This window comes from Brachyistius frenatus, unplaced genomic scaffold (assembly GCF_029030835.1).
Source record: "Brachyistius frenatus isolate BFR_SWC_R1_liver_20210118 unplaced genomic scaffold, ASM2903083v1 Contig_3, whole genome shotgun sequence".
NCBI lineage: Eukaryota > Metazoa > Chordata > Actinopteri > Embiotocidae > Brachyistius > Brachyistius frenatus.
In genome coordinates this window covers 4,541,293-4,566,475 of record NW_027210602.1, presented here as the reverse complement: position 1 = coordinate 4,566,475, position 25,183 = coordinate 4,541,293, and the positions used below count along the sequence as shown (strand labels likewise).

General features: G+C 41.1%; 1 protein-coding gene across 2 annotated transcripts; it reads right to left on the bottom strand.

Moving 5' to 3' along the window:
* Positions 1-277: 277 nt before the first annotated feature.
* ulk1b (unc-51 like autophagy activating kinase 1) lies at positions 278-23,793 on the bottom strand. Of its 2 annotated transcripts, XM_069704048.1 has the most exons (27): positions 23,140-23,793; positions 22,022-22,114; positions 21,576-21,617; positions 19,027-19,059; positions 17,312-17,348; positions 15,563-15,736; positions 14,183-14,256; positions 13,634-13,735; positions 12,535-12,593; positions 12,049-12,131; positions 11,725-11,775; positions 11,367-11,458; positions 11,062-11,227; positions 10,689-10,743; positions 10,376-10,462; positions 9,703-9,834; positions 9,439-9,590; positions 8,147-8,406; positions 7,796-8,001; positions 7,381-7,502; positions 6,936-7,061; positions 6,281-6,465; positions 5,743-5,927; positions 4,596-4,714; positions 4,282-4,439; positions 3,559-3,694; positions 278-3,218 (listed from the first exon to the last, which is right to left on the bottom strand). In XM_069704048.1, the coding sequence occupies exons 1-27, from the start codon at positions 23,227-23,229 to the stop codon at positions 3,163-3,165; spliced, it is 3,075 nt and encodes a 1,024-aa protein (XP_069560149.1). In that variant the 5' UTR covers positions 23,230-23,793; the 3' UTR covers positions 278-3,162. The 2 variants fall into 2 exon arrangements, with proteins under 2 accessions (XP_069560149.1, XP_069560158.1); XM_069704057.1 differs by lacking the exons at positions 19,027-19,059; positions 21,576-21,617; positions 22,022-22,114; positions 23,140-23,793 and adding an exon at positions 18,409-18,571.
* Between the last annotated feature and the right edge of the window lie 1,390 nt (positions 23,794-25,183).

The window sequence follows — 25,183 nt, the reverse complement described above, 5'->3', positions numbered from 1 at the left end:
AAAATATAGTCACAATCTCCCCTTCAGTTCCTTAAATTGTGGCCAGAAAAGGGCATTTTGCACAACATTATGATGTCACAGAGAACGTCTCCGGCCTTTGACCTTTTGGATATAAAATATCACAGTGACCTTTGACCTTTAAATTCTAATGAGTCCAAGTGAGTGTTCAGAGTAAAGTCGGTCACACAAGGCCTCTCGCCACAGCTTTAGGCAATGCGGAGGCACGACGGAACTTGAACTTCCATAACTGAGGTGACACAGCAGCTTGAAACAAAACCACCTTTCCTTTCTCTTTATTCATGATGCAGCTCCCAAAACAGTAACGGTTACATCACACGGGGGGGGACACTGAGATGGCGTGTCTGTTATGGATATGACAACATTAAAATGCTTTTGCAACAGTAAAAGACAATATGGAAGGTCAAGCAGAAGGCCTAGTCTTTGGAAATGTATAGAAGGTATGGTACTGTTCTCTCCATGCCTGCAGTGTCATATATACAATAACGACAATAACTTAATTTACAATATTTACAGGTAATACAGAATTAAGTCAAATGAAAACATCCTGCTGTGTTCTTGGCAATCATACAAACAGAAGAATGTAATTCAGAGACAGATTACCTATAGTTGGATTGCATTTAGCCGAATCTTCACGAAGGTTCCACTTAACTTCATTTTTGTGTGATACTTCGAAGAGCAGCTCGTCGCCGGGCTCTACTTCCTACATCAATCTTCCATTTAGTACCCCCGTACTCCTTAATCATTGTAACTTCGGCACAAATTGTCTTCGAGGTGCTTTGGACTTTAATCATCACCAGGATGGCCGATAACAATGATTGTAAGGAACAATAAAAAAAGTGACACATGCATCTGTTTTAGAAAAGTGAGAGGTCATAACTTACTGCTACCCGTTACTTTTGAGACATCACTATCATACGGTGACTGAACAGAGCAGCATGTGTAGAGACAGAGCGCCTTGTGGATGAAGTCATGTTAGGAATGTACACGCAAACACACTCGCAGAATGCTCTCGGTAAAGTCATAAAGAACATTTCGGAGAAATTTGTCTGACAAAAGACAAAAGGCAACAAAGCAAATACACACATTGTATATTTCGATAAATCTTTCCTCTGTTCTGTTGACGGTGCTACTGTACTGGCTTTATCGTAAACTATCTTCCGCTGTGACCACACATCAGTTCCTTATTATAAAGTGTGCACTTATTCACCATCATATTTAAAAAGCTGAGGAGATGACACCGTATGGAAACTAAAGTCGTACTGGGCCTGGAAGTGGGTTACACCAGAGAGGAGCCCTTCATTTTTTTGTTGTGGATGTTTCAGTCTCGTACGTAAAACCTTGAGTCAACCACATCCAGATAAGTCAACCGGAGTCAAAACCAGACAATTTACGTCAGAGTTGCATCACTGCATCTGTACCAGGTAAATCCCACTGCCCACTAACAGCTCAAGCAGCACCACTTCGCACATGCATTTGCATGCACACCCACAAACTCCTGTTTGACAGCAAGGTTCAAGAGATTTTTCTTGGGTGACGTATGGCCAAGATCAACGTCAACAATACACACACATTTCAGGTAAAATACACAACAAGCACTCCAAATCAACACAATCGTCACCCACGGACTACTCTGAAATGAAGCACAAAACAATCATCGCAAAACTGTTTTCCTTTTCTACGGTTTCATAGCTTATAGCGTCTCTTTGTCAACATTCTCACATCTAACATACACCACCTTTTGACAGTAACTGTAACACAACTAAAACGCCACTAAAAGTATGTAAGGAGAACTCACTAAATAAGCACATCTGTTTCTCTATCTACAAAAACTGCATGCGTTTAAGCATGTTCGACTCGCCATCTTTCTATACAGTACTTCAACAGTGCAAAATAAACATTCGGACCTCAGCCCAGAGTTCAGCCTAAATGTTAGTCAGCCAACATTCAGTCTAATATTAATTCTCTTTCTGTCCTGACAGCCCTACATTCAAATTGGATCATACCTGCTGAACACCGACATGATTGATAGATCGAATATAAAACAACAGACGGTGGAATCTTGTGAGGGAATTACCAGCAACAGCAGCACCGAAGCTTCTGTCTACCTGAAGAAAACCTCCCAGGTTATTGCAGCATTTTTAACATGATTGTGGTCAAAAGATGCAAACAGACACTTTCAGTCCATCTTGGATTAAAAGCTATTCAGTACGAGTGTTTTCTGCACCCATTTCCCTGCCTGTTGCTTCAATACCGGTCACCATTAAAGAAAACTCATCAAATGAACTCCCCCTCCCCCGACTCATTACAAGGAAATGATTTTTGATATTAAGCAGAATCAGTAAAGTGTCAAATGTTGTTTCTTTCCTAAATCAGTATCGTTACATACAGTGAATCTAAAATAAAGCAAAACACAAAAGCAAAAAAAAACCAAAAAATGTTTAGGTCATTTTGGCAAGAATTTTGTCATGTTTGTGTGCACTTTTGGTCACCAACTGTAGCAATGCTATACGCTGTATACTTCCTGTCAGCAAACAAGTAACAATTAGATAAAAACCCAGGAAAAAACAACAACAACCCAGGAAAAGCAAATAAAAGTTGTAGGACAGACATATAATGAGAAGGATACTTGACCATTCCCTGTCTTTATCAGCACATGTCCTTACGTAGGCGTGCAGCAGATTCAGCACTTTCCCTCCAGGAGGTGATCTTGGTACAAGATCAAGTTTTGTCTCTAGAGTTTTCTATGGCAAAGTTGTAGCGTGAATATTTGTCGATTCTAAAAAGCTGAGACGTGTTCATATTTAGATGAGCTCTATGTGGGTATGTGACTACTTGGCAATATTCGCTCCTGCGTGTGTGAACGCCACCTGAGGGGATCCTTCCTCTTTCTTAGCATTTTCAGGGCCAGGAGCAAAATCCTTGTCCTGTCCAACACTGGTCCAGGTCTAGAGTTGGGGGGAAGTCCCCATCCAGAACTGATGAATCGAAGAGTTTCAGAGAAAACAGAAGCCTTGTGGTTTTCTTGAGAAAACTAAAGCGTTACTGAAAACCACGAGACGGTGCTGGTTTGGGTTCGTTAGCAATGTGTAGGTTGTGAATGACTGACATCGTGTCCCCACTCCAAGAAATGGTCCAGGACTGTCAAACACAGAGCCCTGACTGCAAAGCTGTGAGGCGGCGCTCGATGCACTCCTTACCTGCAGACACAGAGTGGAAGGGGAAAAAAAAAAAAAAAGGCAGTGGGTGCTTCAGCATAACAACTCACTGAGTTTTCTGGAAGCGTCTGAAGACGTGCAGCCTACTCATGTTGTGTGTGTTGTGTGGCTTCCTGGACAACCTTTTATATCAAATTCAACATCACAGAATAGATGGAACAATTAAAATTCAGTTTGACACCTACGCTCAACGCCAATTGCTTTCTAAAATACAATCATACGAATGAGATCTTGGGCTCCACGGACATTCCCAGACCAGGCGTTGCTACGTGGTGGTGCCGAGTTGACTTTCTGGAAGAACAGAGCTGACAGAGATACTTACATTTGCTAACACTGAGGAGGTCATCCTGTTCAGTGAGCAGCAGAGACAGGCCCTCCATCAGCAGGAGAGCTTTGTGGTAGCGCAGGACCGATGCTTCCCCCTGGTGGAACATCTCGTCCAGTGCAGCAGTCTGAACCTGAGGAGGCATCAGGATGCTCAAGTTAATGTAGGTTTGATTTTGGCCCTGATTAATAGATCAATAGATCAATAATAATAATAATGCATAATAAAGACTAACAGGTGGATCAGTTGGATCACATGGGAAGAGCTGGAAAACTTTGTTGTTTGGGCTAACTTGCTCAATCTGTTGCCACTGCGGATCAAACCCGGATAAACAGTAGGAAATGGATGGACGGATGATGAATAATAGTGCTCCAGTAAACTGTCATGCTGTTATCCAAAGCCTTTTCTGTGCTTTCTATGTTTGTTACTCTATCCTCAGTGTGCAGTTATACATAACATACTTATTACCTAACAGTTGAAAGCGTTTAAAAATCACTTTATTCATCATCAAGTGTCCTCGGCGGCTTCACAATACTCCTGTTTTTACAATAATCGTTGAGGAAAAAGTGCTCGGCAAATTTCTTGAAAAAGACAAAAAGCATTGAAGTTCGTATCAAATAGTAAATTACATTTGTTTTAAAATGTACAAGATGACAGTGTGTCATCCTGCTGATCCGTAACACTCCTCTCCTTCTCCGTCTCGCTTGTCTTTTGACTTACCATCTGCACAGTGTGGCTGAACAGCAGCCGCTCAGCTGTGATGGAGGTGATTCGGTCCATCAGACGGTGTTTCCTGCTGAAGAAATGCTCCAGACGAGTGTTGAGAGCACGGCAGGAGGCCACGCTGGACTTATACAGCTCATTCAGCCTTCTCACCACTGTATATGAACAACAACAAAAAAATAACAAAAGAATTATTAATATTTTCTGAGAAAGCCACTCCACACCCTGTTTCAATGAAAAATGTTTCCATGATATACACATTTTAACACCTTAAAACGACTCCCCTGCTTACAGGATGAAAAGGATCATACCTTGTTTGACAGTAGCGGACGGGTAGAGTTTGCCCTGTTTGACTCGCTCCATGGCTGTGTGCAAGGCAGTGGACAGGAGTTCTGCAGTCTTCAGGTAGAGAACCAGCTGTTCTGCATGACTGACAGGACAATAGACACATGGAAAAATGAAACATGACACAAACACAAATGAAAATGTGCAAGACAGACACCGCGTGCATCGGAGCAGTCACCAACAAGAAAACACTGGATGCAACTACTTGCTGGTAGTCAGGACTGTGCAAGGTGGAGTGCAGACTCTCTCTTTGTCACTCAAACCACACTTTTCACTTTCAAAAAAAATGTTGACCATCATCAAACCTATCTGCAGTTTGTGTTCCCAAACACCGCAGTTAAAAAGGCCCGACATCTCATCCTCTACAGCGGATTCTGCCCGAGGCCGTTTTCCAACAGTGTCTTTAGTTGAGACACTTCAACTACACACTGTTCTTTTCCTCTCACAGTCAACACCCTCTTGAGACGTGCTAAATATTTTTCATTTCAAGATTATGTTCCAATGAACTCCTGGCTGATGCACACAACAGAAGGACTCTCTGCTGCATACAAACACAGAGACTGTCAGAGTGTTCGTTCTGCAGCTGAGATGCCCTAAAGCTAACAATTACTCTGCCATATGAAGCTGCATACACTTCCATTAAAACATTTCAGCCATAACTTGTGAGCAGGCTCTCCAGATCGGCTAAGTGCAATGTGAACGTCTGACTGGACAAAACCTGTTTTCTAATTTTCTTAATTCAAAAAACAAACTTGGGAAACTGTTAAGCTATCGATTGCTTTTCCTTTTTAACCCTCTGGAGTCATGCTTACCTGCGACTTCAGGATATATATATATATATATAAAAGAAACACCTACATAGGTATTTAAGGTTAAAAAAAAAAGTATTCCAAATTACGTTATTATTATTATTATATGTATCATGTGGCATTACAACAGCACACAATTAAATAGTCCGTGGCTATTTGTGGCCCCAGTAAAAAGAAGAAAGTGGCCAAGACCCAGATGGGTAATCACCCAACAAGATGCGATGGCTGAAATAATCTTCTGTCCAAACTGGATTAACAGTTACATTGACATCAACAGAGACACGCGTCAGTGATACGGTCTTACCTCCACTCTCGGCTCAGCGAGCTTATCTGATCTGCCACCAGGCTCTGCTTCTGAGGGAAGGAGGGATGAGAAATGTCCCCCTGCTCCGCTGCCACCATGGCACCGCGGGAACCGGCCACCTCCATCAGGCAGCGGGCGAAATCCAACGTGAAACGCAGGCTCTGCACCGTGTCCGTGTGTTCCTGCTGAACTCCGACACAGGCAGGGAGGAAGACGGACGGAGAAAGAGGGCGAGGGTTTAGTGATAGAGCTTTAAACACTGACGGCAGACTTCGCATTTCGTCTGCGTCGGTGAAAGGAACACGAGCAATAAAAGGAGAAAGGTCAGTCAATGCATTTTATTATTCCATTCTCGGATTCTGCCTACAGTGACTTGAGTTCAAGAAATTTCCGAGTCCCACTTTCTATTTTTCTCCACATATATTCTCTATAAAACTCCTGACTGAAGTCCGTAACAGAAGAAGTCACTGCTGCATTCAAACAAACAAGGACTCCTTCCTTGCTGCTTTCCAAGCCTCGTGGGAAATCAACTTCTCACCTCCATCAGCGTTTCCTCAGGCAGCTCCGGAGCCTCAAAGGTTACAAGACCGCCCATATTGGCTGTGATAGGATCCGTGAAACTGTAGCGGGGACTGGAAGGGGCCTCGAAGCCATCCATATACGTGCCTGGCTGGGGGTAGCGGTTGGTGAAGGAGCCTGCAGGACTGACTGAGGTGAAAGAGCCTGCGAGAAAGCGACAGAACATATGAGAAATGCCAGAAAGTAAAAAATGTTGTCCAATAAACAGAAAAATCAACCTGAAAAACTGCGGATAAATAGACTGACCAAACAATGTGGACTGAAAGTGTACTGCTTCTCGCTGTTATTTGTGCTTCTTGATTGCTCATAAATACTAAATAAATAAATTGCCAATTACCAACTGGAAAACTGTACTATTACTTCCAATATTTAATGATATACCTCCACAAAAAGGTTTAATTTAAACCTTGGCCGGTAGAAAATGACACATAACAAAGTGTTATTTTCTACTGGCCAAGGTTTAAATTACCTCCCTAATATTTCATTTAATTTCCACATCATGGAAAAATAAAAACTTCTGTTCTGTTGTATGATGTGCAAATAACGCTGCTGTCTACTACCTGCAGAAGGGATGTGGACACTAATTACTTAGTGTCAGGATCTTCATGTGCTACCTGAATATTTCCTTTGTCTGGAGGTATGAGGTGGGGTGCTGCCACTGGGAGGAGAGCCCACAGTGAAGACCACCTGTGCAGGGCTGCTGCAGCCGGGTGCAAAGACTCCCCCACCACAGGGGGGCCCTGAAAGACAGAAAAGGGGGGAAAAAAAAAAAATTGAAATCCAATAAAATACATAAACTGTTTGACATTACAGCCTCTAACTGACAGCAATAGACCACAAGCAAGAGATCTCTTCTTTTCCTGTAATTTCTAAGCATTAGATCAAAATTAACTGCTGACTAGTTGTCTAATGCAGCAATTCATTACAATTCCAACTCAGCACAAATCTCTGCTTTGTATCAAATCCTGAAGTAAACCTGCCACATGTTAGAATAAGCCACACAAACAAAGAGAAATCCCAAACTATAAATATGCCCTGTGTTAATCCGACAGAGCATACCTTTTATGTCTATGGCTTTTTCAGAGGTCAGGTTCTCTGTGCTGCCTCTGTCACCAGCAGGTCCACATGGTCCAAACGCAGCCATCAGCAGCATGTCAGACAGACGACCGGCACTCTGAGACCTGCAAGGGAACAAAAGTCCTTGTTTAATATACATTTTTACTGGTTTTCCATTTCCCTTATTTGTTGACTTACTTATTCCCTTCTAACTACAATTAATAGTCCTTCTATGCACTCCTCTAAATGCATAATCCCCAGCATGACATATTTCCTCTACATACATTACAAGAATAATTAAAGGAGCTATCCAGTTGATACAATGTAATGCAATTTATTTATTGCAAAACAAAAAACAACCTTCATATCTAAACAATAAAAGGTGCAAGGCATTAAAAAAACAAAACAATAATCTAACCTTCCAAAGGCCTTTGTATCATCATTCAGTCTGTGGCTGCAGTGTGAAGGATGGGTGACAGGTGTGGGTGCTTGTTGTCCCAAATCTCTGAGCTCCGCTGGGGCAGTCCTGCTGCAAGGGGAGCCGATGACTAAACCCTGCTGTGTCAGCAAGGCCACAAGGTTCGGAGAGCTGGGGGGGTTAGGGAATTCAAACGGAGGGATGGCCTGGAGAGAGAGAGAGACCAGAAAGGTACACAAGGTTAGTTTAAACTGCCTGGTAGTTCTTTGTCCTGTGTATTAATCGCACATATTCCTCTCTCTCTGACACACACACAAACACACACACATATATATACACACAGCGACTCACCCTGGAAGGCGAGCCAAGGATTGTAGGAAGGGGGCTACGCTGCATCAGCTCACTCAGTCTGGGGGAAGAGTGTAGGGGGCGGACAGTCATCAGCCCAGCTGACGGAGCAACCACGGGGTCCGAGTGCTGCTTCCTTATCTTCTGCCGGCCGCCACCACTGGCGCACTCCAGCAGACAGGGGGCACTGTGGAGCCGTGTGCCGAGTCCCGTGGTCAGCGGGTGTTGCTGAGAAATCAGCCTGGTTTCAATGTGCTGCAGAGCTGCACAGTAAAGTGGGACAGCAGGAGGTCAGAATAATTCTGCTTCTAGACAGCAGGAGGAAGAGAAAAAAGAAGTGTCACGGACCAGAAAACAACAAAGTTACCAAAAGAGAGCAAAGATTGAAAAGTCCGGCCTAACTACCCTGCTGGGACAGGAGGACTGTGCAAACAGGAGGCACAGACCTGATGAAAGCAGCTGAGGGTGACAGGACAGTATGTGGGCAATTAATTTTCTCAACCCGTAACTTTTAAAAACTACTGGCCAAGTAGACTCAAGACAAACCTTCTTTTTACTCTGTCTGCAGTTCAGTTTTCAGGGAACAACCAATCAAGAGCCACTATTTAATTACTGGATAATAAATTGCTCAGTTTGATACATTTTTGATTAATTTACCATTTGGCCTACAATAATATGACAACTCTTCATCACATGTACCCAGAGCCCCAAAGTGTTAAAATGCTTGATTTTTCCAAACAACAGCCCAAAACCCAAAGATGTCCAATTTACAATTATTTAGAAACACCAAAAATCAGTGAGCCACCACAGACAGTATGAGTGCTTGGTATGTCTGCTTCATAATAATGATTAATCAGTGAAATCAGTCAATCTTTTAATCAGTGGGGTCACTACATAATCTAAAACTTCAGAAAGTCAGTCAGGTTTTGTATTTTTTCTTGACTTTGCTCAAATTCTTTCTTCTCAATACTGAATAATTTCCCCTCTTTGTTCTACTAAAAATCAATTTGATAAAAAAACCTGAAATAGAAAAACACTTGTTAGGTTGACCTGCTCACAACTCGTGGTCATAATTTGTAATCGGGTGTTACAAATAGACCTTGCTTAATTTTAATGGGTCACAAGCTGAAAGGTTGGGAACACCCGTACCGATCCATTACTTTCAACCCTTCACTGTAGCTGCACTACAATAAAGTCAACAACCAGGCCATTCGTCATTGTTCTTGCAACAGTGAAAGCAATGATGTGCATCTGTCAAAAGTAGTTTACAAAGAGCAGACTGGCCTCTAAACTACCTTGAGGGGAGATCTGGAAAGGTCTGGCACCTCCCAGGGACAGTCTGCGGGTGGTGGTGACGACAGCTCCCTGCCCGTAGGGTGGCGAGGGCCCGGTCCGAGCAAAGCCCAGCGGGCTTCCACTGCTGCAGCGGCGCACCGGCGTCGACAGCCTGTTAATGTGAAGTGCATGAGTCACTGCAGTTTAATCAAGAAGTTTGAATGTGAAAATTCACTTTTGCAGCAGAGGGACTTGTGTGTATGCGTGTCTTTGTGGATGCACACCGTGGTGAGCCATCCGGTTTGGTCGAGTGGAGGTTCTGCTCAATGCGCTGGTAATTCTGGACCTGAGTGGGGACTGGGATAGGCAATGACTGACCGTGGTTTCCATAGTTACTTCCCGAGAAATCACTGGGCCTGACAATGACAGTGAGAAGAACAGAGAGAGCCAAGGGAGCTGTTAGATGAGAGACATGCAAGTTTAATACTCTCCAGAGGATCGAGTTCACCAATCACTTTGAAGATGAGATAATCTCTGACAAAACAACGCAATACAAACTATACATTGTGCTTAAAGATTAACATGAAATAACTAAAGACCATGCTGAATTTTTAATGCACCTTGAATCAAAAAAATTTCAGAACTTGTTTCAAATATATATCTTTAAACTTCTGAGATATACTCAAACTTGAACATTGGGACTATTGAGCTCCCTACATACAATGTATTCAAAGCCCTTTAATATAGTTATTATGATAATGAGACCGTGTATGAGTAAGGTCATTTGTGCCTGAACTCGCTCTGCTGTGTTTGACTCTAAAGTACATTAAATAATATACCAGCGGGAGAGTGTCTGCTTCCTTTTTTTTTTTTTTTCAAAATAACCCTTTCCATATGTCATATCTGAGCCGAAGAGCACCACATGTATAAACTAAACGTTCAGCTGTCTGCCGTTACCTGACAGGACTTGGAGATCCACTGTAGGAAGGTGAGTGTGGTGGTGTTTTGGCTTGGCTACACAGACCAGCAGAAGCCAAAAGAGAGCTAATAAAAGCAGAGAGAAGAAACAGGGGGACGCACCATTACAACTTTATTAATGCGTTATCTTACAGAAGGAATACACTGTATAATCTCACTTTTAATGCAAATGTAATTACTGACATAATGTGTCTGTCTTTATCAGCAGCACTCTGTAAACACTGTCACACTGCATTTGATTAACATAACAGAATAGCTGCCAGTCAATGATTAACTGGTCCTTGCTTCTTACCCGCTGTTCATCAGGCTGTCCTGCAGCACTTTACTCTCAGATGTCAGCTCTGCCGCTGGAAAAACAGAAATGTCACAATTACAGCAAAATCAAAGATAATTAAGAAGGACACTTCCCAATTAGTATCTATTATGACATGAATAATAAACATTCAGAACAAAGACTCAAAAGAATTGATCTCCAGATGGAGCAGGGTTACAGCTTATTAAATGCTGTAGAAGCAACATAAGAGCCAGTCTATGAAATTACAGTGTAAAAAATGACTTCAAATACACCAAAAGGATTATTCTATAGAACTGGCGCTGAGGCTTGGACAATGTACAGCTCCATCTGATGTTCAGGGACTCCATAAAAAAAAAAACAGTTTTCCTACTGGTGAAATGAGCCGGCACCATGACAAAGTCATCTGTGTCACAGGAAGAGGAGTTCTTGCTGCTGCCGCCACCTCCAGATGAGTCCTTGAGGAGAAAACCAGCGGCCTCCTGGGTAGGGGAGGCCAGAGCTTTGGCACGCAAATGCTGCACCTCAGCCAGAGACTGCTGCAGAGATGGGAGACAGAAATATGTAAACAGATGAAGTAGGCACGGAAAAAAAAAAAAAAAAAAAAAAAGAAAACAAAGCAGTAAGGGAAAGGTCAAACAAAAACACAGAAATAACAGAGAAAGAATAAACACAAACCGGCGGTGAGGCAAGGTGAGACGTGGAGGAGCTGCTACAGGAGCTGGCTGATGCAGAGCTGGGCAAACAGGTCATGGTCACAGTCGGAGTTGCTGTAAAAAAAAAAAAAATGCAACACAGTTGTTGGACAACTCGGGAATGAAAAAAAACTAAACAAAGGTGCATTAAGGTGTCATAAGTCTGTATTAATTTACTTTTCATCATATTCACTCGCACAAGGTGGCTGATTGTACCACAACACCTGGTCCCATAATGAGTCACCTTGCATTACTTAGAGGGTTACATTTGAATTGTTTATAGAAATGTCAAATACTAAACAAAAGCGCTGCTAAGAAGTGCATTATTTGTTCCGACTTACTCTTTTTTATGGATGAGCTGGCCTCCAGGAAAGGATGACAGAAGAACTCATCTACCAACAACACAGGAGGACAAAGAGTTAACAGAAGGTATTGGAACAGAGAGCATTCGTACAGTTCATAATCCTTTTCTCTGTGGGTCTTATTTCTTTATGCAACGCTTCTTTATTTAACTGAAACACTACAGTCACAGAAATATCTATTGTGTGGGTGAAGTGATAATTAACAAAATGCTGTCACAAATATATCTGAATTATCAGTTCAAGCCTGTATCAATGCCACAAAGTCAGAGGTTTCATGAGGTTTGCTGTCAGAAGCTCACTGACCAAAGTCCATGCGGTCCTTGTGGCTGCGCTGCAGCAGACCGAGCAGCAGGTGCCTCAGATGGCTTGAAGTCTCTCTGGGGATGCTGTAAACAAATAATAATAATAAAAAAAAATACTAAATTAAAAGGCCGAATAATGGAACAGTTACAACAGATACAGCAACACTTTTAGCTTCACCTCATGCATTTACTTGAACTAAACTTTTTTGTGGTGATTTATTTGTATTCGCAACAGAAAAATCGAATTAATGACTGTACTGAACTATATATCTGCAGAACTAATGTATTTTCAAACATGATGGGGTCTTTAAGCGGAATCTGTGAAAGAGGTTTACTTTCATTTTGAAATTCTAATGTAAAAATGGATCCAATCAGAGATTCTCATTCCTATAACTAACATCTAAAAAACAATTGCAGGAAATAAGGGCAAACTTTGCAATGTTTTTACTCTCATTTGTTAATCATATCAAACAATGTAACCTCTTACTTGGGGCTGAGATTCTTATTTTTTTCATAGAACAGCCGGAGGTCCTGGGGACTGCTGGCCTAAAGATGGAGGTCACAGAAATAATGATTAAAAATGTCTGTATATGGACGCATGTGTTTGTCCACACACAACCATTACAAGATCTCAATCAATTGTTACATACATTTTTTTATGGTAGTCTGTGTTGCCATTTAACTGTTAACGGCACACGGAAGCAAATGATTAGGCTACTGAGGTCATTTTAAAAATGCTGGGAGACCAGTTTAGACACGAGTGCTTGGAAAAACATTTCATGACTATTTTAAATGTAAATACTGCACGTGTTTTCAGTGATTTTAATCACATTCAAATATGTGCGTCAGTTTTAGTATCTGGTGCAATCAAGTGGATGCAAACCACATACGGCATCTTCATATCGGAGTAGTTTGGTTTAAGAGCAGTTAGAACAGTGAAGAGGAACCTAACAGAGAGAAAGTAGTGCAGTACTGCAGCTGCCAGAGACAGAGAATGAAATGTATTTGCCAAGTTAAAGTTCTTGTGGTTTTGACCTTGCTGCTGTAAAACATTCATGAAGGTCAAGGAAGTTCACAGTTTCATAGCAAATAACAAAAAGACATTTCTCATCAACTTGCTCATTCTTGTATAAGAACTTCAGAAAAAGAAACTCTGATGTGAAGGAGTGTTCACATACAGTACAGTCCAAATGTTTTAGGCACTTTAAATGTCAGAAACATCTGCTTGGACCCAGATCCATTCTGCAGCATCACAACGATACAGCCAGAGTCCTAAAAAACTATGTTTGGCAAAAAGAAGAACAAGAAGTCCTGATACAGATGGTTTTGACCCCCTGAGACAATTTCTCCAAGATGCTTGGAACAACTCACCTCACAACTAGCTTGAAATACTGTGAGCAAGTGTACCTAGATAACTGGTGCTCTTTTAAAAGAAATACTGATTTGATTTATATATTTTGTTCAGTTTACTGCACCTTGTAGGAAGATAACAAAAACTATTAAAGCCTCACTTCAATTGTACTGCCTGAAAACCCCTGCATGCTCTACAATAAATCATTCCTGTTATTTTAATGTGGTGTATTTACCTGAAAAGGAGCTTTCCCAGTCAGGCACTGAAACACAATGGTTCCTATGCTCCACAAGTCAGCCTTGGCATCATAGTTTTGGGACATGATTACTTCAGGAGCCTAGTGAGGAAAAACATTGAGATCCTTTTCAGTGCAACAACTCTTTAAAAGATAATTATAATGAACTATTTTCAGATTATCTCTTTTAGAGATTGTGGAAAAAAAAATAACTAGAGCTCTGTTGTTTTATATAAATAAAGACAAGAGATTAAATTGAGGCCTCATGGACTCGTGTAGTCCAATGCCAATGGTCAAAAAAGTATTTATTTGGTGTTTTTTATAAATGACACTCTCTCAGGAATGAATACACATTCCTAGTTTTCAACTGAGAATAAAAAAAACAACAACCTGTATTTGCCCCTAATGGACTGTAATAACCTTTGGCGCGAGTAAAAACACAGAAGTCACACAATCTGCATTAGCTTGGGTTTATCTATTAGCTGAGACATTTAAGAATGCTGGCATCTATTTTCCCTTTATCCATAAAATCTTATGAAATGCCTTTACCATGTACATAGGGGACCCGCAGAGGGTTGCCGCCATCATGTTGTTCTGAAGGTACCTGGCAAAGCCAAAGTCCGCTGTGGCGAGAGAAAGTGAGGGAGGATGAGGCAGAGAAAAAAAAAAGACAGATGAGTGAATATTTGCTGCAGTTTTATCTTCATACACATAATGTGCACATTGCGAGGACAGCAAAGAACCGATTAAATAAGAGAATGAACAAAAAATAAAACTTCCCAAAGAGAAACTGCAGATGGTGGCAAAAAGAAAAAAATCTATAGTGCTCTGAAAAATAAATTTTTTGTCTGCAGCATGTTCCCGGCTGAACGGTCTATTTAATTTCAAAACCAATAAAAACCTGTGCATTATAATACTCCAGCAATAACGGCTGTGAGAGATCGTCCTGTGCTTACAGGTGGGATGACAATTCAGCATTATCACACTGGAGTTCAGCCACTGTGGAGTAAAAACTTCATAAAGAAAAAAACACCTCAACCAATAAGGATTGTAAAGTCAGAAAATGTATTAGTCATAATACTCAGCTGATTCTCCTCATTACAATACTCATTATATTAAACCTAAAAACATAAACTCTAAATGTTATGCAATATCCTGGAGCACACGGCCTGTTCAACAAGTAAACAAATAGTTTTCAATAATCCCTGCATCTACGTAATGTGTGTACAGGCGCTTGGTGTGGGTGACTGAATTGGTTTTTCATAGAGCCGCGAGGATTATAACATTCTGCTGGGACTGTCACAAGCCTCAGACTTCACTCCCACTGCACAACCAGGCTCCCGAGAGGAAAACAAAAAATTAATAGGCTTAAGGATTAGCTGAGTTTCCAAACAGCTGAACAACAACCCACACTCATAACTTCATTATGGTGATTACTTATTGTGGCCCGACATCATCTTTTGGGTCAATCTCAAAACGGATGAGACACATTCTGCATATCGTTTCTCTTTCGTGCTATTTTTTTTTTTTTTTGTAAAGTGAGGCACACTAGCAACACTGCTCAGGGGAAACCAGAAACTCTACTTCTAATCAAATTAATTTCCTCTAACAAATTTAGTCTTATAATCTCAGGATAATCAATTACCTCGGGGAAATCATTACACGGTCCTGTTGCAATAAAAGGCTCTGTAAAAAGGTTTATTACGTTGTAGGATTTTCCACACGAGGCTTAATGAGATTCAATTAGTTTTTGCTGGTTAAAGAGATTCTAGTGCTTTCCTATAACATCCCAGTGTGCATCCACAAGCTCTGGAGCTTTTGCTCTTCTTATTATTATCTATTTATACTTGGTTATGCATATCAAATCATTTCATCCCACAGGGTTAGACCAAGCAAGTCTGTATCTGACTCTTCCACCATTAGACCTACCAATCTTGATGCAGGTGTTGTTGGAGTGTGACTTGCGTCCCGGTGGGTTGGAGAGCAGAATGTTCTGGGGTTTGAGGTCCCTGTGGATTATTCCTTTGGTCTGTAGGACCCTCATGGCCCCTGCAATCTGCTGCAGGAAAACCCGAATGGTGTCCTCGCTCAGTGTGCCTTTGGCTGCACAGAAACAAAAGGTACACATATTCAAAGGTTGATAAACTACAAGTTACCTTTGGTGTACTAGGTATAATGATTCTTAAATGATACAGTGCATGTGAAGTTAAGTACTTATTCAGAACACAACATCGTGGGGTAGTAGACTGAATGACCCTCTTTTCTTGATTCTGAAATCTATGCAAATAAGAGCAGTTGTACGAACAAATCTTTGCATCAGAATATGTTTAAATGCTGTTTTTTTTTTTTAAGAGTCCGACTATCCGGTAGATACAAGTTTGAATCTACGGCCATAATTAATCAGTAAATGGCCAGTAGCTGATGTGAAACCGTGCCAACACTGAATGCCTATTTGGAGCCCTGCAATGTATGAGATGAGGCAAAGCTCGATCAAATTGTCAACACTATGATTTTCCAAGTCTGCTAACAAAAGCATATGTGCTCCAGGGGTGCCTCACGGTGTGCATATATGGTAAGTTTCACGTTTTATATGCACGATGAGTAAAGACAGAAGTAGAGGTTCTTCTGTGGTTCTATTCTTCTTCAGGTCAAAGTCCATTTTAAGCCTCTAGAAAGTTTCTCCAAAGTTTCTGAAAGAGTTACTAAAGGACCAAATCGGTTTTCTGCCTTCAGGGTTCCAGATAAAAAGCTGCTTCCTGTGGTTATACGAGAAGCCTAAAAAAAAACTGAGTTGTGACCTGAATGGCTGTTTTGAGGTGCAACAGACCTGAAAAACAACTGGCGGTTCAGAAACATCATTCTAGGGTTGTTGTTGTTTTTGTGTTTTATTGGTTGCTTTTAGTATTTTCAATCACTAATTAGAGCTCATTACTATGTTGGACATGAGTTCATTGTAAATGTATGTACACCAGCGAAGCACCACATGGTTTGATTCTGGATAGCATCACTTAGCATTCTTTGAGCTGCAAACTCCTGCAGCATATAACATAAATAAAATAAATAAAAGGAGCTCTGAATCATAAAGGTTTGAAAAGACTGTACGTTTTTCAAACAATGGTCAGAACAAGGTTTTATTTTATTCATCGCGAGCCAAATGCTCTTCCGGCTGACTGCCAAGACTTCTTCTTCCCTTCGTAAAGCTCTTATTTTCATTGAAAACAAATGAAGGTATCTTTTAGAAGTGGTGTACTTTAAAAGGCATCGATCCAAACTGAAGTACATGGTTGCTCTGCTGTTCACGTTTCTTTCTAAAAACGTGAAATCTGATTTTAACTTTGAAAATTAATAAGCAAACGGCTCCAACTGGCCCTCCTTCCTACGACACACTCTTCTCTGGTCAGTTCATCACAGTGAATAAAACAATAATTAAAACATTTGGATACTGCCGATTAAATGGGATTCCTTCTTCTTCTGCAAACAGACATCTAAAATATTTCAAATGTCTTGTGTTCGCCTCCTTTATAATCGTGGCTTTTTAGAAAACAGGGAGGCATTCATGACTGTTTTAAACTGGGCATTGTTGTCATCAAGCAGCAAAGATGGCATTTCACCATCAATTCTATGGATTTTTCTACTAAGAAGCACCTGGAGTAGCAGGAAATGAATTGTTGCACTTACAGTGTAGGTAGTCAGCCAGATCGCCGCCATTGCAGTACTGAGATTAAAAAGAGAGACAGGACAAGAGAGAGGGAGAGATGAAAAGGAATAACATTAGGAAACATGGAGGGCTGGTGTGCAACACTGACATCAGTCCGTCTCTGTAGCAGCTAGAAAGCAGAGAAGATCAGACGAGTGGTTTGCTGAAGAGTGATGCGTTTACAAATGTATAGCCTTGTTCCCTTTCCCAGCATTAATATGAATGAACCCAGGGAGGGGCGGGCTGTGACAGGTGAGGCTCTGAAGAGCAGTCTCACAAGTCATTTCCTTTTCCTACACACGGAGATACGCATTAAAAAAAAAAAAAGATCATGGGATCTGCTTGTTAACCATCAACTATCATTTTGACTGGCATATTATATTGTCAACGTGTGGGAGATATAGGCCTAAAATAATATCAGAACCTTTCATTGTTTCTGCGATAAAGATAAATTCTTGAGAATAGATGGCAAAAAAAAAAAATGGAAAAATATTTTATTATAAAATTCGAGAACATTCAGTTGCAACAAAAGATCATTTATGATTCCTTGTTTGGATATAACTCCTCTACTTGCTTTGCGTAGGTTACACACATTTAACATATGTCATACTGTTACATCATAATGTCAACAAGGCAGAATATTTCCAGAATTTTTTTTTTTAATCAATTCTCTGAGCACACTTCTTTTAAAATTTTTTTTTTTTTTTATTGATGGCCCATATTTTTTGTTGGGGATTTTACATTATTTCTGCCTGGTTTTATTTGCCTCAGTCCTGTACTTGTTTAAAATCCTGGAAATAATAATGTAAAGTAATTTAACCTTTGAAAAGTGGTGTATAAATAATGTTTACTATTATTATCACAATATAACTTAATAATATATATATATATATATATATAAATGCCAATATTATTGTGAACAACACAAAATTACACACTCCTGCTTCAGAGCACTTTGAAACTCTCGATAGATAATACTAAGAGATTTCCTTGCAGTTCTCAGTCCATGATCTGTGGATGTCAACACTATATTTGTGATCTGAAGACTCTGGTCATTTCTGCATGTTGCCGAGCTCACCTCTACGTCTGCTTGCCACAAACTACGGTACAACAGCCATTTTAGCGTGCTAACTTTTGTGTTGGAGATGAGTCGGAGCAAGATTTTTCTGCTTTGCTGGCGAATGTGTTGCTTTATGATACACATGACCAGACCACATAGCTGGGACAAAAAAACAATATATGATACATTTCAAAAGTACTGTCATGGGAAATTATGTTGTCAGAAAAAGAAGAGCGAGCATGACACCTTGCATAATATGCACAGAACACAATTTTGAGCACTTGAACTGGTCAGAGAAATGAACGAACCCATACTTTCACTCATGTTGAACATTACCCGGAGACAAAAACAAACAACCCCCCCCCAAAAAAAACAAAAAAACAAAACAAAACCAAAAAAAACTGCAACTAATTTAAACCAAAAAGTACAGAAAAGATTTGCCAACAGGATTTTCTCTGTGACTCTTCCTTCGGTAAAAAGTACCAAGCCACAGTTAAACAAAAAAGCAGCTGGTGGTTGACTGCCTGCTGTTTACCCCTTGATGCCTTAGGACACAGCTAATTATAGCAGGAACCCTGTCAGAGTGGAAACAATACAGCGTTGAACAAATAAAGCCAAATATCACAGCGAGCTTACCTCCATTACCAGGTACACTGAGCTGGCAGTTTCCTAAAGGAGAGCAGAGATAAGAGTGGGAGTAAACAAACACAAGTCAGTGACAGACAAAGGAAGGAACAGGTGGTCCTCGCACACACTGGTCATGTTCAAGCAAAGTAAACTAGTGATTTGGATTGCAGAAATATCCAAGAGCTTTAAGGGATGCAGGAACAAATTTGAAACTTGGAACACTGGGCTTGAAACAGTCGGAGTCTATTGAGAGAAAGACGCAGAGATGTGGGTGCAAAAAGAGAGGAAGGGCACTATGCAACACAAGGTAGCACAGCTTTGCACAGTTAAAAATATTAGAATGAACTCAAGACTCCTGCAACACTTTTTTTGTATGTGTTAAATTAGATGAAAGCGAATGAAACAGTGTAACTGCTGTCAGTAAGAAACCAAGACAATAATTTGGGAAACCGAGGGTTGGCTCTGCTGTCAGCAGCTTCATCAACACAATGAGTGAATCGTTGAGAGAACAAGTGAGAGAAAGTGAGAAGCACTCAACAGCCTAAAAGTTTCACTCGAGCTCTCACAATAACACCAACAAACAAATACAAAATGTATTTATTTACAAAAAACTAAGATAAATGTGATATATTGTGCATTTGAAGACTTTAGAGCTGCAGAAACTCCTCTAACATCTAATGAGTGCTTTCATTCACTAGACACGGTCCCAAAAGTTTGGGAAAAACAACACAGCCGACTTGTGAAAGTGCTCTTATCACATGACAACAGATGACTGCTGTCTCTCGCTCTCTCTCTCTCTCCGACCTCAGCTCAGTATCTCGGTGAATCCACCAGTCAGAGGCCAGACTGTTTTCAATAGTTCAGCTGAGTCAGCCTGTCTGACGCCGGTTGTGTTTGGCTTCACTGAAGATCAACTGCAGCCAGTTAGTTTCAGGCAGAGTGCCGAAACACTCTGGTCTCCACAGGCTGGCTCATAGTGCAGCACCACACTGCTGTTAAATGAAAGGGTTGGTGTTGTGTTGAAGCTTTTTGTAAAATTAAGAAATTCACTTTGCTGCGACAGGCTATTTCCCGGTTTATACGGCAAAGTTTCCTCAGTGAAGGTTGTTTCGTCTATACTTGTGACATTTTAAACATCACGATTTAAAAACTGCTCACAGCCAAATCACAGCAGAGCAAACAAATCCTGAGTTGTAAATAAACCTAAACCGGCAATCAGATAAAATGTGAAGAGAAGTAAAGACTTGTTGCTGGGGTCTAGTGTTTGGTTTGGTGTCACTATCTTTCTGGCCTAATTAGAAAGGTGGATGGTAAGAGCATCTGCGCTGTGTGCTGCCGTGCCACAACAAACATGTAACCTTAGAGCCTTGCTTGAATTACCATCGGTGCCCAGAGAGAAGGCTGCTAAGCATGTTTTCTGTTGCACAATGACTAAGTTGTCTGACCAAAAAAAAAACAGATAAGTAGAGAGGAAGAAAGGTCAACTCAAATCAATGATGAAACCTATAATGTCTAAATTCATCCCGACTTGATAAGCAGGTTTAATTTGTATCGAGATGACGGGAAAATGTGATCCTATCACAATTCTCAATCATGAGTTTTGATATAATATTTTTTTTAAAAACACGTTGTTTTTCCCCACTTTTATGTCACAAACAAATCTTTTTAAGAAAAAAATAAACACTTCCTCCAGACAGGGTTCTCCAAAAGCAAAGCTTCCTGCACTTTTCAGCCACATTGCAGTCTCGTCACATTGGCATAAATTGTTCATTATGTGTGTGTGTGTTTTTTTTTTTTTTTTTTTTAACCAGACGGCAGAGTGTTAATCATGGACCAAACAGACAAAAGAAACACCTGGTGAGTGGAGATAAGAGTTTGTGTGGGGACGTGATGTCTCAGCTCCTCAGCAGGTGTTGCCACGGTTCGCTTCAGACTGGTCACTAGGCTACAAGCGAGACCACTGCTGTGACTGTAGGTTCATGTTTGTCACCTTGCAATGCGACACCTGACAGCGAGGACTGACTTTTATACCTGCACATGCACAGGTTGAGGAGAAGCATGACATCTAGTCTGGGCACCTGGTTAGTGCCTGGAAAGGGTGGATAGTTCAGACACTACATCTCCCAGAAGGCCTTAATCACAGAGGCCGGTGACTGCAGACAGAATGTAAACAGGAAATGATGACTGAGCTCAACGGGACACAAAGAGAGCAGGCACTCAAACTTTACATGGATTTGCTGCTCATGTAAGAAAGAAAGAAAATATGCCTGAACAGAATGAAAGCAAAACTGGTTTATTTTTTTTTATTTTTTTTTGGGGGGGGGGGGGGACAAACAGATGTAGAAAAGCCTCATTTAACAAGTGATGAAAACAAAACTGTTCAAACTGCATGGGATGAGACAGAAGTGGGTCATGTGGATCAGACACGCTCCATAACCTAGTTTTACAAGCACAGACTAACGTGAAAACCGGGACGATCAGAGGTACGATAATAATGTATGCACACAGAAGCTTCAACACCTAATACATATGCCATTTATGATTCTGGTATTACATACCTGAAAGTCCAGTAATGCAACAATGTTCTCATGTTTGAGTTCCTGCGGAGATGGCAGAGAAAATTGCAATTAGGACGTTACAAACTTTATTTTCCAGCTATAAAGTGATGTTGAAATGGACATGTGCAGGCTGTGTTTTCTGTGGTCTGCAGGAAACTTTAGAACGTTTGCTTTCACTTTGACAACTTCATGCTCAGAGAGATCATCATTGCTCATATTTCACCGCAGAATCTCACTCTCTCGGTTCCAGATACTGAATATTCACAAGAGCACCACCAGTGAAGTAATCCGAGAGGTTGAGAGGTTAAGATGACAAATTCAATTTGAGAAAATACAGCCATTGTCATATGTACGACTGGCCGGAAAGATGAGTTTTTGTCCCAGTTATCTTCCTCAATACCTCGAATGTTGCTGCATACTCTGTGTGCTCCTTATAGCAACCTTACCTTCAGTATTTTGATCTCTTTCCCCAACAGTGTCTGAGACTTGGCCAGATTCTTCTTGTTTATGCATTTTACTGCCACCTCCCAGTCATGTTTCTGGAAAGACGAGAAGGACATGTTTAAAAAAAACAAAAAACAACAACAACAACTTGGTAAATAAAGATCTACTCTAGCCCAAATGACAGTGGCATGACATGCGGCAATTTTTTTCCAACATGTCACATATATATTTGTCAAAATTACGGCTTCCATTACATTTACAAGAGAGCATTTAGGGTGGCAGACTAAAGCTGATATTTCGTTGGGGGGGGGGGGTGTTGTTTGAATGCTAATGAAGTTTGGTAGTGATTAACCAACAGCTTGCTGACACCGTAAACAGCCGGGAGGTCTGGGTGTTGAGGTACTTTTTTTTAAATAGCAGCCACAGGCTCTTATAAAAGCACTCGAGGCAGTGTCCTTGTCAGTGTGAGTGTAATGTTTTAACTGTGCATTGCGATATGGATTCAGATACAATTACCCTCCAATGTGGATGAAATACAAATCCGTGTGCCATTTTACTAATGAAGCACCAAAAAGATACTGGAGGGCTACACCCCCCCCCCCCCCCTGGTGGCCTGACAGTCTCTACCGATGTCAAAAGAACACACTACTACGTGCCATCAAATTTGCAACGTGCCTTTAATATTTGATCTGCTTCCGTCCCGAGTACAGTACAATGTCTATGAACGGCCTCAGTAGATTTCCAAATGGAAACAATACGTGTCAACTGGCCTCTATTTAAAATGTGCAATCTGCACTTTATAGCTGCCGAAAAAAAGAAAAGAAGATAAAGACAGTTATATAGTGACTGTCTGTGCGTTTAGAAAAGGTGTCGCCAGTATTTAAGAAGTATTTCAGCGTTTTCTGCAGAAGCTGCCTGCTATTTTAAGCAACATCCTGTATGGGATCCCCAGGCCTCTTAAGGCCGTACAATGACAACAAACGCACCGTATGGCAGATACAAAAACCACTCACGTCTAACAATACAAACAACTCATTAAAATAGACTTTTCTTGCTCTATAATTGCGACAGCACGTGTACAAGCGAGTTGAAATAGGAAGGATAACGGGGTAATACCCACCTCTCGGTGTCTGCCTTTGAAAACGACGGCAAATGCGCCATGTCCGATCAGGTCCTTCCGACTGAACTCAAATTTGCCCACCGTCTCCATGCTGGGGCCAAACTCGGGATTTTTTTTTTTTTTTTTTTACTCCACTAAGACCTGGACGAACGACCAGGAGGCCTCAGGTCGCCCTTTTTCCTTCTCAGCAAGTCCTTTCTCCTCCGTGAAGTGGGGGCAGCTGCAGGAATGTCCACCCCGTCTCTCGCTTGCCGCGGGCCGCCTTCCGAACAGCACGCCGTCCTCCTCTCTCATGTTCGCGCGGAGACGCGTGCCCGGGGAGTTAAAACTCCAAACGAAGCCGTGCGACACTTTCCATCTCCGACGGCGCGGCCGGAGCCGAGTTGGACCGGCGTTGTTTGTCCGCGGCTTTTACGCGCTACCTTAAGAAGCAGCTCGCTGCGTTTTGTTTATATACAGAAGAGCCTGGCTTCCGTTCGTCCGACGCGTCCTCGCGGGCGAAAAGAGCGCAAGCCGGTCACTTAAAAGAAGTCAACGGAGTCTAATTACCGCCGACGGGCCGCGAATATCCTCCGTAATATGTTGCAGTTTGCAGCTGACTCGCCGAAAGTCACAGCATCGACGGTTTCAGCGAAGCGGACGGCGTCCACAGCCTCTACAGCAAAGCGCATGCGCAGCGCAATTACAGCTGTAGGGTGACGTCACGGGTCCTTTTTTTTTTTTTTCGTCAGCAGTCACAAAATTATAGTTTGTTTTGGCTTCCTCAGACTTAAAGCTGAAAAGCTGGGCCCTCGTGTGTTGGGCTTTCAGGAAAAGGCGTCTCCATGTCTATTTCTTTTTTTCTTTTTTCTTAAAACACCCAGAAAACCAAAATTATGACTAAAATGCCGCAAAAACTAAATGAATCGGCGCTTTTCATGTCCTATTTTCTAATAGCTACTGGAAATGAGGTCTGCGAAGCAACACTATTTTTTGAAAACTCCCCCTCCCCCACCAATAATCAAACAAATGATTTTCTTTTGAATGGGAGGGAATTACATTATTACACAGCCTCTGAGTAATTTATCTAACAGAACTTTAACTGACTTTTTTTTTTTATTTAGGACGTTTAAGTTTTTTACATTGCGGATCTGAGTACTTCTTACACCACTCTATATTACCTTGATTAAAACCAATACAGCAATGTAAAAACACTCCCGTTACAAGTACAGAGGTTTTAGCAGCAAAATGTAGTTATTAAAGTACCGGTTTGGTCCCTGACTGATATCACACATGACATAATTAGATTATTAATACTAAGGCATCAGCATGTAAGCGGCATGTTACTGTTGTAGCTGCTGCAGGTGGAGCTAGTTTAAACTACTTTACATCCAGTTTTATATCCAGGTACAGCAGATAAACATGAGGAGTGTTTTAACTTTTTCTCTAATCTTTGATTTCTGCTGAGATATTAAATCTTTTAAACATTTAGTGAAATGAAACCATGTGAGAAGTTTAGAGGGAAAAAAATAACAGTTTGGTCGAGCTGTTAACAAATCATAGACATCTGAAATGTGACCCCGACTACACATGTTTGTAAGACTTCAGAAGCCGAAAAGGCTGGGAACCACAGGTTCAATCTTCGTGTGTTGTACTTTAAAAGCTTATTATATTATCCATTGTGTCAAATCGTCATCCTATAAATCTGCCAAATAAATGTAGAGGAGTAGAAAATATCTTCCTCTGAACTACGGTGGAGTGGAAGTATAAAGTACATTCAAATGGAAAATATTCACGTAAAGTACCATAAAATTGTACTTACTGTGAGTACAGTTTTTGAGTAAATGTACTCCTGATGTAATCCTCCACTGCTTAAAACTGTAATTGGCAGCCTCACACAATTTGGCTTTTATAACTCACCACTAGGTGGAGAAAAGAACTACTGTCGTCATCATCATCAACATAATGATGATGATCATTATCTTTGTCACCCTCTGGGATGTGGAGCAGAAGTTTCCGACACCATTTAAACATTCGTGTTGTGTGCTGAAGGTGTCGAATACAG

Bases quoted from the DNA above. Each gene is read 5' to 3' on its own strand.
- ulk1b (XM_069704048.1), bottom strand. From the start codon at position 23,229: ATGGAGACGGTGGGCAAATTTGAGTTCAGTCGGAAGGACCTGATCGGA. The intron at 9,835-10,375 runs GTAACGGCAGAC...TGTCATTGTCAG, and splicing joins GGATCTCCAAGTCCTGTCAG to GCCCAGTGATTTCTCGGGAA. The intron at 3,695-4,281 runs GTAAGTCAAAAG...ATGCCTCCTCAG, and splicing joins TCAGCCACACTGTGCAGATG to GTTCAGACTGCTGCACTGGA.